The sequence below is a fragment of the Hevea brasiliensis genome, unplaced genomic scaffold (assembly GCF_030052815.1).
Source record: "Hevea brasiliensis isolate MT/VB/25A 57/8 unplaced genomic scaffold, ASM3005281v1 Scaf395, whole genome shotgun sequence".
In the NCBI taxonomy this organism is placed as follows: domain Eukaryota; kingdom Viridiplantae; phylum Streptophyta; class Magnoliopsida; order Malpighiales; family Euphorbiaceae; genus Hevea; species Hevea brasiliensis.
Genome location: NW_026614912.1, coordinates 21,389 through 35,556, shown reverse-complemented (window position 1 = coordinate 35,556; position 14,168 = coordinate 21,389). Strand labels below are relative to the sequence as shown.

The 14,168-nt window shown below is 35.3% G+C and overlaps 3 protein-coding genes across 4 annotated transcripts; all 3 read right to left on the bottom strand.

Moving 5' to 3' along the window:
• Positions 1-9,725, bottom strand: LOC110658324 (structural maintenance of chromosomes protein 2-1). Of its 2 annotated transcripts, XM_058142261.1 has the most exons (20): positions 9,081-9,724; positions 7,674-8,354; positions 7,362-7,505; positions 6,954-7,244; positions 6,672-6,857; positions 6,421-6,585; positions 6,272-6,331; positions 5,903-5,965; positions 5,623-5,714; positions 5,358-5,454; positions 3,482-3,598; positions 3,120-3,338; positions 2,339-2,479; positions 2,102-2,269; positions 1,842-2,026; positions 1,553-1,646; positions 1,382-1,470; positions 1,009-1,234; positions 524-598; positions 1-313 (listed from the first exon to the last, which is right to left on the bottom strand). In XM_058142261.1, the coding sequence occupies exons 1-20, from the start codon at positions 9,396-9,398 to the stop codon at positions 194-196; spliced, it is 3,531 nt and encodes a 1,176-aa protein (XP_057998244.1). In that variant the 5' UTR covers positions 9,399-9,724; the 3' UTR covers positions 1-193. The 2 variants fall into 2 exon arrangements, with proteins under 2 accessions (XP_057998244.1, XP_057998245.1); XM_058142262.1 differs by lacking the exon at positions 3,120-3,338 and having other exon boundaries at positions 9,081-9,725.
• Positions 9,726-10,123: 398 nt separating this feature from the next.
• LOC110658328 (probable aquaporin TIP5-1) lies at positions 10,124-11,379 on the bottom strand. The gene is given in 3 exon segments (XM_021815885.2): positions 10,124-10,638; positions 10,761-10,993; positions 11,253-11,379. Coding segments are annotated over 3 exon segments (723 nt in total). The 3' UTR covers positions 10,124-10,275.
• Positions 11,380-12,554: 1,175 nt separating this feature from the next.
• Positions 12,555-13,684, bottom strand: LOC131177293 (uncharacterized). The gene is made up of 2 exons (XM_058142260.1): positions 13,218-13,684; positions 12,555-12,836 (listed from the first exon to the last, which is right to left on the bottom strand). The coding sequence occupies exons 1-2, from the start codon at positions 13,509-13,511 to the stop codon at positions 12,630-12,632; spliced, it is 501 nt and encodes a 166-aa protein (XP_057998243.1). The 5' UTR covers positions 13,512-13,684; the 3' UTR covers positions 12,555-12,629.
• Between the last annotated feature and the right edge of the window lie 484 nt (positions 13,685-14,168).

The window sequence follows — 14,168 nt, the reverse complement described above, 5'->3', positions numbered from 1 at the left end:
TTGGAAAACATGAATTTTAGAAAATTAGAACTTTGTGTTACACTTACAACAGTGTAATATTAATTACATATTAAATAAGCATTAGTGGACAACTTCAGAACATTAGTTACAACAATAACTCCATCAAACATATGAATGAAAATAATAAAACTCCAACAAAGTAGACCGATACAACCTGGTAATATAATAGCAATCATTTGTTCTGCTTAGCAGCAACAGTCCTCTGGACAGTTGAAACACCATCCACAAATTTAGTTCGAAAAAGAACATTCGCATTGTTGAACATGCCTTCTTTCAGTGAAACCACAATAAACTACAACACAAAATCCAAAGGAAAAAACTGCATAAGAAAAAATGTCAACATATATTATGCTTAAAAGTAAATTAAAAATCATAAAATAATGCGTTATTCCACATTATCACCTAAATTTTGATTCACTTCAAATCTTTATATTTTGTTGCTAAACTATTTCCTTTGACATTAAATGCACAAATGGTAAAAAAAAAAATAATAAATTTGGACCTGGGAATGTGGGAAGTGAGCTTTGATCATTCTGCCTATGTTCTGCGTGTGGCTTAAATCAAGAGCTGCATCAACCTGTCAAACAGTATCAAGAAATGAATCATTTGCAAGTCCATCAGAGTTTCACTCCAAATATGTAAACTATGAGGTCAAACAAATATGAAATCAAAGGTAGTAGCATTCGATGAAGTAGCTATAGTGTAGAAAAAAAAATATTCGAGTGTAGTGCATATTTCAGTTGCCTTTAAAATCCCCTCAATAATGCTCCTACAATGCGATTAAGAATTTTACAAAAATTTTCAAATGCATACACAGGTGTCTCTTTCCTGTCAAGTACCTAATGTATGAACTTGGATTAGACTTGAATTTTGCAAATACAATGTAATCATAGATTTAACAATAAATCCAAAATGTAAAAAGCATTGGAACTTTGGAAGGTGTTTTTGTAAGAGCCAATAATAAAGGAAAATTCAAGCAAAGCACACCTCATCCAGGATATAAAGTGGAGCTGGCTTGAAGAGAAGCAGCGCCAATATTAGAGAAAGGGCAAGCAGAGATCGTTGACCTCCACTCAGTTCTGACAAGGACTGTTTCCAAACACCTCCAAATGCAACACGAACCTCCAAACCATCCAGGAAACTGCAACCTTCAGGAGGTTCTAGTTTTGCCATGGTTCCAGGCAATAGGGTAGAAAAAATGGATCCAAAATCACTGAAGAAATAAAAATTTGGAAAAGCAATTGGAAAAGCACCTATGGTCAAGTTTTACGAAATCAAGATTATGGCATGCATCACAAGCACAAATAACATGAATGATTTTTCAAAAATTAAAAAAGGAATGAAGGAAGAAAATACTCACTTGTTGACTTTAACCCAAGTAACTTTTAGAGTTTCCTTCTTTTTCTCATCGAGCTCTTCAATCACCTTCTTGATTTTAGACTTGTCATTCTAGTTAAACATAAAATTAGCATTGCCAAAGTGTAGAGAAGCTATTCTACAAATATGTTCATGCATATTTGGGATAAACTACCTCGATGATGTTTTTTTTGGACATTAAATCATTGTACTCGTCTTCTGCTTTCTCAAACATCGCCATAACTTTCTTGTTCACCCTTTTCTCAAGGCTTCATAAACATGAAAAAAGAAAAAGAAAGTCAGCCCTTTGGTCTCAAGTCAGCAAAAGATAAAGGTTAACAATACAATATCTAGAACACATGCATAGACAACAATCAATCTAAGAACCAAAATTGCTTTAGGAAAATGTAAACTACTGTAATACTAACAGCAATTAAAATATTAAGGCTTTCTGAGTCACCTACCCTGATTGTTCAGCCTGCAACTTCTCAAGTTCTTCCCTTGCTTTACAGGGATCACAGGACATAAAATCATAATCTGTCCCACTTCTTCCAAATAGCTGTTTCTCAGAAGCAATCCAGGCGTGCTTCTCAACTAATTTGTCCACCTTCATAGAGCAATCTTTCTGTTCCATTTCCATTCTTTTCACCTATTCCAACAATTGAAAATGTATTTTTTAGTATCTCAAGTTGGCAGTAGACATACAAGACTATAACCAAATTACCTCATTTTCTAGCTTCTTCCTCTCAAGCTTTCTCTCACCAACTTTATGTTCAAGTTTTTGCTGCTCCTTCAGAATGCTACTAATCTGAGAATCACATTCCTTCATCTTTTTACGAATCAAATCAAGCTCAGATTGAGCTTGATCATGATTTTTACGAATGGAAACAACCTGCAAGATGGACATGCATGGTAATAACTTCAAACCAATAAACTTCCAAAAGATTATATCAAAGTTTACCTTCATTTTTTGTTCTTCCACTTCCAAATTGAGATGATTAATTTGCATTCTCAAAGAATTTAATTGACTCTCCAAAGATGTCTGCTCTTTAATGACAGCTTCTTGTTCCATAATAAGTCTTTCTCTTTCGTTTCCATGACCCTAATTGCAACCAAAACCGTGCCCAGGATTTTAAAGTGCTATTGAAGATAAGCAATCAATCAAACCAACAAAGAGGATTAAGGTTCTAGAAAAAAATTTTCAGTTCCCTCCATCTAACAGTGTCCTTTTCTCCTTGACTACCCCAAAACGAAGATTGATTTACCTAAAAAATTTTCTTACAATTTAGATGAGGGGAGGTGGAAAGTGATATATTATGCCATCTGATAATGATATGCTAATGGACTGTTGATGACAGATGCAGTGCGCTTGCAGAAAATCTTGCAAAGTTTGTTTATAAAGCATTTCATGTCCCAAAACCTCATCCCCACATTAAATGAGAAATAGTATAAAAGAACAATACTCAATTATGGGGTAGCAATACTCTAATTGCTTGCCCTTTATCTTTGAATTGCAATTTTTGACATTGTGTGAGATTGAGGGACTAGAAAACAAGATGGTGAGACAAACTTAAATTTCAAAATATGTATTCATGCCAAGAGCGTGAAAAATCTTCAGGCTTTCCACATTCGTAGGATTTTTCCAGAATGAATTATTGACCATATCAGAAATACAAAAGCTGTAACAGTTTAGAATCTAAACATTGTGTGATATCTGGTAAGCCCTCAATATCAAAAACTACCTTGAGATCCTTTGAAGCTAACTGCACTTCAGATTTTAAAGCCTTAATTTTTTTCTCTAAGTCTTTCAGCCTGCCTTCTCGATTATTATCATGCTCTTTGATCGATTTCTCAAGCATCAAAACCATACTAACACATTCATTGTACAAAACTTGCTTTTCTTTGACTGTGGAATTTGCTTCCGTAAGCTCCTGCTCTATCTTCTTCACTAACTCACCAAGCTTAAAAGCAGCAAAAGAAGAAATATAGCATAAGGCCTAAGGGTAATATTGCATGAAAAGTTATAAAATAAAAAAACTGCATCATGACAAGTTAAAATAAACAGGTTAAACAAGCTATGTAAAAAAAGGAAAAGTACAAAAACCTTATGATGCTCATTTTGCTCAGCCCTGCCCTGAAATAATGACAGGTCATACTGTTTAAGCTCTAGCTGTTTTTTAAGATCCACAAACTTTTTATGGACAGGCAAGAGGTCTGTAATCTGCAATTTCAAAATTCCCAACAGCAATTGAATTGAAATGGTTTCAAAATTACTATTATTGCATCTAAAAGCTCAAGAAATAAAAACCAACATTAAAAGAACAACAAAGCTCTTAAAAGTTGCAAATCTAAGATTATGTGCTTGAAAAACTAAAAAAGCAAAGCATCCAATCAAGAGGGTGTTTGTTATAGCTAATAAGCTATAATTTTAAATTAGCCTGTTTGTTTACAATATTTTTAGAGCTTATAAGCCAAAAAAAAATAGACTAGGGATAAGAGCATTTCATTTTAGTACTTATAAACTAAATGCTTATAAGTTAAATTGACCAAATGATTACAGCATTACCGTCATTTAATTTTATAATTCCACTATATATTTTTTTTATATATATTCTCATATTCATGTTAAAAAATTTATTTTCTTGCAATACTTTAAACAAATTATTTACATTAATTTTAATAAATTTAAAAAATATTTCTTATTAAATTTAATTAAATATTTGTCTACAAAATATTTGTTCACTGAATTTAAGATTAATTACAATATGATTGAAATATATTTTGACAATATTATAATAAAATATTAAGTTAATATAATTTATTATTTGAAAAAATCATTTAGTATTTTTTTAATCATTTTAATAATAAATATATTTATAAGTTGTTTTTTTATCAAATGTGTCTACTACTTATCAGCCATTTAAAAGAATTTTAACAAGACATATAACTGCTTAAAATTTTAAGTGCTAAGAAGCTCAAATTTTCTTATAAGCAACAAGTGCTTATAAACTAACTTTTACAAGCTAAACTAAACATCCTTTAAAGGAAATAGGGAGAGAAAGACACAAATAAATGAAAAAAAACTACGAGCATATTTATCTTAACTTATAAAGCTGGTCAAACCAACTTATAAGTTCTAAAAATAAAAGTACATATTTGTTTATAACATTTTTCGAGCTTGTAAGCTAAAAAAGTAAGTCAGGAAAGACTAACTTTTTATTTTAGTGCTTATAAACAATGTACTTATAAGCTAATGTAACTAAGTATTTTATCATATTATTCTCATTTAATTTATTAACCCAAAATCGTTTAGAATGAAAAAAGAGAATCCATATAAACGACTCTAAATTTTTGAGATAAAGGCTTAGTTGAGTTGAGTTGTATCCTCATTTAATTTTTAAAATTTCACCATAAATCTCATTTAATATTTTTTTAGTCATTTTAATAATAAATGTGATTATAAGTTAATTTTTACCAAATATATCAACTGTTTATCATTCACTTATAACTGCTTATCAGTCAATTCTAAGTACTTTAACCAAACACGTAAGCAATTAAAATTTTAAATACTTATAAGCTCAAATTAGCTTCTAAGCATTAGGTGCTTATAAGTTAATTTTCATAAATTAAACCAAACATCCTCACAATAATCTAATTATTGTTGTTTGTTAGACCACAAAGCTACCAAAATACATTAAGGTAACATATAAGAACAAAGGAAAAATATAATAACCAGTGACTTCACTTTTGTTGTATAGACTTTAAGAAACCAAAATAGTGCAAACATTTTAATCAACATGAAAATTCAAACATAAATTGCACAAATAAAAAGCAACAAAGTTCAACAAACAAGAAGATGCAAAACATGGATTGAAATGCATTGTCCACATATTCAACACACAAAAATTCTCGATGACCACAAGAACTTTCTCTCTTTTTCTCTCTCCTTATGCATGAAATACAATGGCATTCAAGTCTACCTTTGTTTCAATTTCAGATAATTTTCTTTGATGCAGTAGAAGGTTTGATTCAGCCTCTGCCAATTCATGAAGTTGCCTTAACAGATTGCCACCACCCCTAGGGGAAAAATCTTATTTAAAATTTTGCTAAAAAGAAATGTGTATAAAAATTTGAAAGCATTACTTGATGCCAACTGGAACAGTAATAGCTGCATTTGAGTTGATAGAGCAAACAAATACACCAAAAGAAACAATGAAAATTTTCCATAGCATTTAAGCATCTTACTTTCGGCTGCCACCAGTTAAAAGACCACTTGGTTGAAATATATCACCTTCAAGAGTGACACTGGGAGTGCAAATCTCTCGATTAAAAGCAATCTATGAAACGTCCAATAGAGAATAGTTCAAAACACTCATTAAAGACTTGACTAGAACAAACTAGTTCACCAAGGAAAAAAATCCAAGAATGTTCTTTTGGAAACTGTTAATATAAATGATTGTAACTGAAAATGTTTATTGTTTGACAAATGCACTACTTAAGAATGTTTGGCCAAAGATTGACATACCTCCTTTGCTGCATCAGTGGTTTTGCATACAAAGGTCGAACCAAAAACATATTCCATAGCATTCTGCAGTACAAATCAACTTTAGAGAAAAATAATATTAAAGGAATCGAAACTTAAAAGTACTTAAATTCTGACAAAAAACAAATAAAAATGTGTGAAAGTGATGCAAAGAATTGTTCATCATTCCTAAGATAAAAAAAATTTTGTAGATCTTATTGCATCGGATCCAGGTTACACAGTCATGGACTATGAAAGAACTTAACCATAATTATTAGAAAAAGGAAGTGCCAAAATAGATATTGGACCAAGCCTCTACAGATTTTTTGTAATTTCCCTGAAAATAAAACAACAGGCCTAGGGATAGCATACTCGTAAATCCTCATCATAACCAACTAAAGAAAGTGCCACTTCTGCATTCCCCTTGCCAACCTGTAACCGCAAACAGAAAATCAACAGAAAAAGAGGAAAAATGCCACCTGACATTAAATCTAGGAAACAGTATCAAAATAATAACTAACCAATCTAACAGCTGCCTGCTGAACTCGTTGGGGTACAGTATGGGATTGAATTTTGTTCAAAGGAATAATTGTTACTCTTCTCCGAAGATCACCATTTTGAAGTAGCTGCTTTCCTGTATTTTCGGTGTCTACAACAACATTAAATAACTTGCCACCAGCAGTTACCTGCATAATAACTCATTATAAGAGTCTCCACCCCCAATACAAATTCACTGTTGTAAAACCAAGTGTATGATGTATGCATTGCTAACCTCTAAGGCAGTCATAGTAGAGCTATCCTTTACTTTGATAAGCTTTGCTACCACACCTTTTACTTTTGATCTATTAAAGTTTTTCACAGGATCACAGTATGTGAACTGAACATTTGATAATTGTGCTAAAAGATCCCGTATTTTGTCTTTCAACTTCTGCACCAAATCTATTTCAGATGCACGATCCTGAAGAAGAGGTTTGGTTTACAAAATCAATAACAAAAAGACTTTATAGACGATCCTGGTGGTGAAGGGATACCCCAAAGGACAGAGCAAACAAACCTTTTGCAAAACTTCCATCTCGCCCTCTATGTATGGAAGAGATTCCAATGCCAATTTAACATTTTCCACATCTTTTTTTCTAGCATTAAGCTCATTCTCTGCAGCAACTTCTTCCTCACGCTTTGACATCAACTGATGCCTTTTCTCTTTTAGCTCTTTTTCGCAATGGCTGATTTTTGTTTTCAACTGTTTCAATTCTGTTTCTGTATTCCCAACAGCCACCTTTGCTTCAGCTAGTTGATCTTCTAGGCATTTCTCCTCATTTCCACTGCTCTTCCCAGCTAGGACGCCCTATCCATAGCAATTAAAACTTTCTCAAAAAACAGTTTATTTTGCAATCAATGCAAAAACATGCCCAACGCCTACAGAGTAAAATTAACGAGACTGACAACTATAAGTACTTCTTACTTGGTAATCCTTCTCATGTCCTTCCAAACTCTTAGAGAGTTCCTCAACTCTCTTTTTGAGATCAGCTGCTCCTTCTTCAGACTTTCTCACAGCAGTGGCCCTCTCTTTCACAGATTGCTTTAAGTCTTCAATACTACAGACAATCTGGTAACATGAAAAAATGAAATCTGAATGTGATATCGCAACTGTCAAGGAATTTAGAAAAAAATAAGGGTGGCAGAAAAGAAGAAACTCTTATTTAAAACGCTAGCGTGGGCACACAAAGTTATAAAGCACATAAAAAGAAATAAACGAGTTACAATAGCCAGTCACCTTCTCAGCATTCTCATTTTCACTCCTTAAAGTGTCCTCCCTATTGTTCAATACAGATACTTCTCGCACAAGATCTTGAGAGAGAGCATGTACTTTCTCTGACAAAGCTTTTACTTCCCCACCCATACTAGCTTCTTTGTCAGCAGTCAATTGAGATATTTTTGTCTCCATTTCCTTTATTTCCACCTGTGTCCTTTCTTTGTCATCGTCAATCTCAAAAATCTTGGCTTTTATTTGTTCCACCTCACCAACTGCAAAGTCCCTAATCTTCTCTGCTTGAACATATTCATAAGCAATGCAAAATCTTTTGAGTCGATCTAATTCAGCATTTCCATTGGCCCACTGCATATATTGCATCCTTTCCTTCCTCAACTTCTCCAAAGCAGGAAGTATTTCCTGATCAAGAAGCTTATTAATCTCATCAACCTTACTCTGCTTCTTCTCAAGTGTTTTCAGTGCAGCATCTTTCTTTGTCTCATACATTCTAGTCCCAGCAGCCTCTTCCAGCATGGATAAAATCTCAGGAGGCTTCATATTTAGGACCTTTGTGATGCGTCCTTGCATAATGAGAAAATGTGGATTGTTAACATTCAGCTGCACTGAATGGAAAAGGTTTTGAACTTGACTAGGCTGTGCAAGTTTTCCATTAATCAGATACTTGTTCCTTCCACCAACCACAATCTGCAGGATAAGTAATAAATATTGGAAAATCCTTAACAAACATTCAGTTTCAATTGAAGTAAACTAGCTAAGCCCCATTGGAGCAAATAAGCCAAGTTCAAGTGAGCATGAAATTATTAGGCAAACTTTAAGCTTTTAGTTTGACAACCAAATGAAAGTCACAGGCCTCGAACTTCACTTCAGAAAAACAAATTCACATGGCATGATCATGTCCATATTACATCATATGCTTTTCCACCCTTCACTTGTACCATGGAGTAATCAGAAAATCCAGCAAAAAGAGAAGTAGAGGTAAATTTTCCTTAAAAATAAAAATTTTAAGCAACTCATATTTAAGTATAGCAAGACAAAATTAGAATCATTCGAGAAGTTAATTTGATCTCCTACAAGCATTACAAAAAGGGGAAGCGGGAACACTGCTTTTACCAAGTTATATGAATAAACTTTAAATAGAAAATAAACTTCTCCACTTTATCTTGAAACTAACCTGCGTACACTCAATTGAAAAAATTGAGTCAACTCTAGAAACAATAAAACGAAACGAAATTAGCTCAAAAGCTGAGTGTTACACATGAAATTACCTTTGACTCACAAATTCACACAAAGCCCACGTACACTCGATGGTTTAAGCCTTACCTGCCTGCCTTTCTAAAGTTTTCCTTCTTTTAACAAATGCAATTCACCAACTGAAAGAAATTTAGCAAATTCACCAAGCATTTAACTAACCTGTCTTGTTACTGTGATCTCTGAATGATCCTCATATCCTAGAGGACTCCTGCTCCTATCAGAGTTATCAAACACAATAGACACTGTAGCCTTAGTGATGCCAGCCTGCCCTTGCTTGTAAACCAGCTCCTGGAGGTTCGCTGCACGAACCTGCTGCAAATTTGTTATACCCAACACAAAGCAGATCGAATCAAGGATATTCGACTTGCCTGACCCATTCAATCCCGTTATTGCATTAAAGAAAGGATCGAAACCCTGGACCACTGTCCGCGTCGCATATGATTTGAACCCTTCTAAACATATCTCCTTGATATACATTCTTCCCCTAAATTCAAAGATCTGTGAAGGATAATCGCAAAATCAACAGCGAAAGTTTCCAACTACATTACCGTAGAAGTCCCCGAGGCCAAGGATACCTAACCAATCGAGCTTGCTTGAAAATTCAAACTGCGAAATTGAAAATCTTTTAGAGAGGGGGAAAGAAACTAGGATGTGCACAGTGTAGAGAGTGATACAGCAAGAGATGTTTTATAAATTGATGGTTTCTGAGAGAAGAAACCCAAAAGTCAGTGAGTTGAATGAGGAATCGGAGAAGGGACCTGGGGATTTCTAGAAGCGGAAGGGGTTTAATTATTTTTGAATTTCAGGGAGCCAAGCCAGCCACTCCCTCTAAATTAAGAAGCGGGAAGATGCCAGATTTGCTTTTCTTTTCCAGATGGGCCAGGCTTTTTCTAATTGCAGTTAACCTATCTGACCCATTATTTTAAAGAATCGGCCATCACAATCCAAAATGAGGTGAAAGCCTCTCGACTGTGAGGAATGGGTATGGGCGAAACCACCAGCCTGCGAGGCTTCTTTTTAGCCCATTGTTAACTTTTTTTTTCTTCGAAATTGGAATTATTTGCATATTAACGTTGTTGCTTCACAAGGAATCAGCCCGTGCGTGCTTAATCCAACATATTTTTCCCACAAATTTGGGATCATTCGGTCCATTTTCTACCGTTGAAATTAAATTTTCAATGAATTTATATGCACATGTAAGGTAAGGTAATGAATTGACCATTAAAATGGCATTGTGGTCACTCAATCATACCAATGTTGGCTACTACAATTGCAATATGTCGCAAAAATAAAGGAAAAAAGAACTACGTACCAAAAAAGTAACAAAATAACATTTCATTTTACGAAATTGCAATTACACCCCAATAGAATCAGGAACTTGACTAGGGAAGACAACATTATCATAGAGAAGCCCCGCAACTGTGCCTCCAATTAAGGGTCCAACCCAGTAAACAGCTTGATTCTTGAACCTTCCAGCAATGATTGCAGACCCAAATGCACAGGCAGGGTTCATTGAGCCACCTGAGAATGGTCCTGCGGCCAAGACATTGGCTCCTGCCATGAGCCCTATTGCCAAGGGTCCAGTGGCTCCCAGCAAACTGCATCTAGGGTCGCCGGCAGCGTAAACTGTGTAGACTAAACCAAATGTTAGCACACCTTCAAACACTGACGCCCCAAATCCTGTCATCTCTGCTGCAATAGTGTAGGTAGGAAGAGACTGCAAAATTTAAATACAGGAGTCATACAACAGATTGCAAGAAAATTAGTCCATAATCACAATTGGGAGAAAGGATAAAAATTATAAATATTTTTTGCAGAAACGCAGGGAGATTTCATTACCTGTCCAACAATGGCTACTCTCAAGAGAAGGCAAGCCATGACAGAAGCCAACATCTGAGAAATCCACTAGAATATAGCAGTGGGGACATTAATGTGGCCTCCAACGGCCAGACTAAATGTGACAGCAGGATTCACATGCCCACTGGAGACGTTGGCATCAATGTACACAGCCGATGAAAGCGCAATGGCGACTATTACCAGACTGGATGGATCTGCTCCTGGCATCAATTTCTCTGTATCATGGAAGAATCAAGCATAGTGTTTGGAAATGTTAGCAAGAAGAGAAATGCATTCTTAGAAAATAGAATTAGCATATCAAATCCTCGAACAAGGAAACCACTACCAAATTCCCACTCTACTTGCTAGTTTTATATTTAGTGAAGTTGTAAATCAACAACGAGAATCACTAAGACTCGTGTTATGCTACAAGAAAGATGACAAATCAATAATCCCATTTGCATAAAATAGAAGAAAATATTACTGGAGACATACGTGAAGCCATGGCAGATCCAACGACTACAAACACATAAAAAAAAGAGATGAACTCTGCAAGATATGATCTTAAAGCGTCGGGAGTAACAGATTGCTTGAAACGATCATTTAGTGATGCCGGGGCCATTTTTGCCAAGAAAAACAGAAGAATGATAAATGGATTTTATGGCTAATGAGAACTTGTAAATTAAAGAGGGATTAGAACAGAATCTCTCTGCCATAAATATATATGTGCTAAGAAAAGCAACCATTCGTGAAAAAGCTTGGAAGTAATTTGAAAAATAAACCGCTAAATTTCACGTGGCATCACTGCATTGTAAGTTTTGGGTGGTGGTAGTTTTTAGCTTTTTATATCTCACCACCTTTCTGAATTCGCGGAACGTCTTCGAAATCTTGCAATTCTAAAGAAGATGAGCAAGATTTCCAAAAAACAGCTACTGTATATAGTTTATCATCGCAAAAATGCAACAAAGGGGTGGACCAAGTTGCATGATGGACGTAAAGAATAATCGGTAGAAGTTTCAATTAAATCAGAGGAAGCACAGTTACTTCTTCGCTGGCACCTTCTTTAGTCAAGAAAGTAATAAACAATTTGATTGTCAATCCAATGCTACATCATGATTTGATTAGGCTTTTTTGGAAGTACAAATATGTAGAGGAGAGTGGATAAAATTCTAATGGCAAAGGAATAAAACTAGCTAGTTAGGGGATTTTGGCGGATTTCTCTATGCCTGCTTTTGGAAATCCAAGTGAACAGAGGACTGAGGACACCGCAACAGAGACAAGAAAGTCCCATGCAGGATTAAACTTCGCTGTCCGTTTTGCAAGATGTGTTCCTCAGAATATTTTCAAGAAATAATTAATTCATCTGTTTTGAATAGTCAGTCAACTAGTCAAGCATATCTGTAAAAATCTTTTGCTTAATATCAGATTACAACAGTTTGTCCTCTCACCTTGCCCTATGAAGCATAGCTATGTATCTCTCTTCTTCAGCCAAAATAGAGGAACATTTCTTTTCCAATTTCCTTTTCTTGTCAAAGAGGCGCAAAAAAAAAAAAGTTTATGTTTTCTTTCGGATGGTTTTGGTAATTCCCTATTGGGACCATGTGAAAGTAATTTGCAGTGAAATCACATGCAGGTTTCAGTTTCATGTGTGAGTACCTTCGTACTAAGGCAATTATTAGTCAAATAAAATACTTGATTGGCCAAATGACTAGGCTAGTCTCTTCGAAAACCTGGCAGCAAATCTGAAGAGAAACAGATTAATTCCTACATCTTCAAAACCCTCTAATACGAGTACTATTTTCCATGCCAATGCAAATTAGTTCCCATATCAGATGTAAATCAAATACACATTACATTTGTATAAACTTCAAGCTAAGCATTAATATTAAGCTTCAACAGAAGAGGAGGAGGAGGAGGAGGAAGAGAACTCCTAACTGGTCGGACCTCTGTCTTGAAGAGAAGAAAAGAGAGCTTGTCCACGGAGAAATACACAAATCCACCACTCGAGTGAGTAACGAATGATCCAAAACTCTGACCCACAACGCAGTGCCATGCCGGCCCATACACCGCATCAAACTCCTGAAACGAAGGGCAAACAACTGAGTTTCCGGAAAAACAAGAAGGTTAGTCGCTTAAGGTCAATTAGATTTTTGACAAATGATTTTTCTGTTCAGCCAGCAAACATTTCATTATTTCAAGGATGTTTGATAATAAATTAAACCTAAATGGAAAATTCACGGTTGTTCATCAATTCAAACAAAAGCTATTGAAATCTTGAAAAAAAAGAGCTATTGAAAATGCCCCAAAACCATCATCAATTGTGAGCCCCATTTTAGCAATCAGAAACCGTAACAAACATTATTAAGCCTTGCAAAGCAGCATAGACTTAAGAAACCCTTCGAAGTTGAAGACTTGCTTGAAGCAAAAATTCATACTAGTATTTGTATGTGCATTGCTTACCTTCTTGAGACACATGGCAACATGAGTAGGATTGGGCTCCTTCTCGAGATTTGCGTCAAGGACTGCTCTGGTGCACCGAAACGCCCGCTCCTGCATGGCACCTGGCATATCGGCCGATCTCAGCCGTATGTTTAATTCAACGGCAATTGCAGCTAGCTTCGCCTGATTGGGTGTTGGCCTCATCATGGGTGGTACCGGTAACATGGGCCTGGGGGAACACTGAATCTGCACTATTTCTCTGCTTCTTGTCAGTCTCCTCCTCCTTCCTCCATGCTCTGACTGTGGTCTCTCCATGAACTGAAACAAGTTCAAGTCTTTGAGAAACAGATAGAAAGATGGGGGCTCGTTAGAGGGAAGAAATTAAGAGACGTATTAGTGGGTGGCAGATATGTTTGAACTTTGACTAGGCAAGCTTTGTATGCGTTTGCTGATTCTGATCGTGAAAGAGACAAATGGGAAACAAATATATATATATATATATATATATATATATATATATATATATTTTTTTTTTTTTTTTTTTTTTTTTCAAGGTTCTGATAAAAAAAATAAGAGAGTGAGATGCAGAGGTAAAAGATACAAGCAGGTACGGCCTCAGACTGCTTGCCACAGCTGCTACTACTCTAGCCATGATAATTAATAAATAATGGAACTTATGAGGAATCGGGAGCCATGATAATCAATAAATAATGGAACTTATGAGGAATCGGGAGCTTCGAGGCATTCCTCTGGCTCGGCCTTTTAGCTCGGGAACAGAAACTACCATAATTTAATTGATCTATCATCATTTGCGGGCCTACTTCAACATTATTAGCCACTGCTCACTCGCTACCCCCGGTCATTATCTTCTCCTTCTTCTTCTTCTTTTCAATCCGTTTTGCAAATTGATAAATTCAAAGATTTGAACAGTCCTTAGAAAGAAAAAAAAAAAAAGATTTGAACAGTCCATAA

Coding starts and splice junctions, on each gene's coding strand:
- LOC110658324 (XM_058142261.1), bottom strand. CDS start 9,398: ATGTATATCAAGGAGATATGTTTAGAAGGGTTCAAATCATATGCGACG. Junction 6,858..6,953: donor AGATGGAAGTTTTGCAAAAG/GTTTGTTTGCTC, acceptor CCTCTTCTTCAG/GATCGTGCATCTGAAATAGA. Junction 3,599..5,357: donor TATCTGAAATTGAAACAAAG/GTAGACTTGAAT, acceptor TTGAAATTGCAG/ATTACAGACCTCTTGCCTGT.
- LOC131177293 (XM_058142260.1), bottom strand. CDS start 13,511: ATGGAGAGACCACAGTCAGAGCATGGAGGAAGGAGGAGGAGACTGACA. Junction 12,837..13,217: donor TTGCCATGTGTCTCAAGAAG/GTAAGCAATGCA, acceptor CCTTCGTTTCAG/GAGTTTGATGCGGTGTATGG.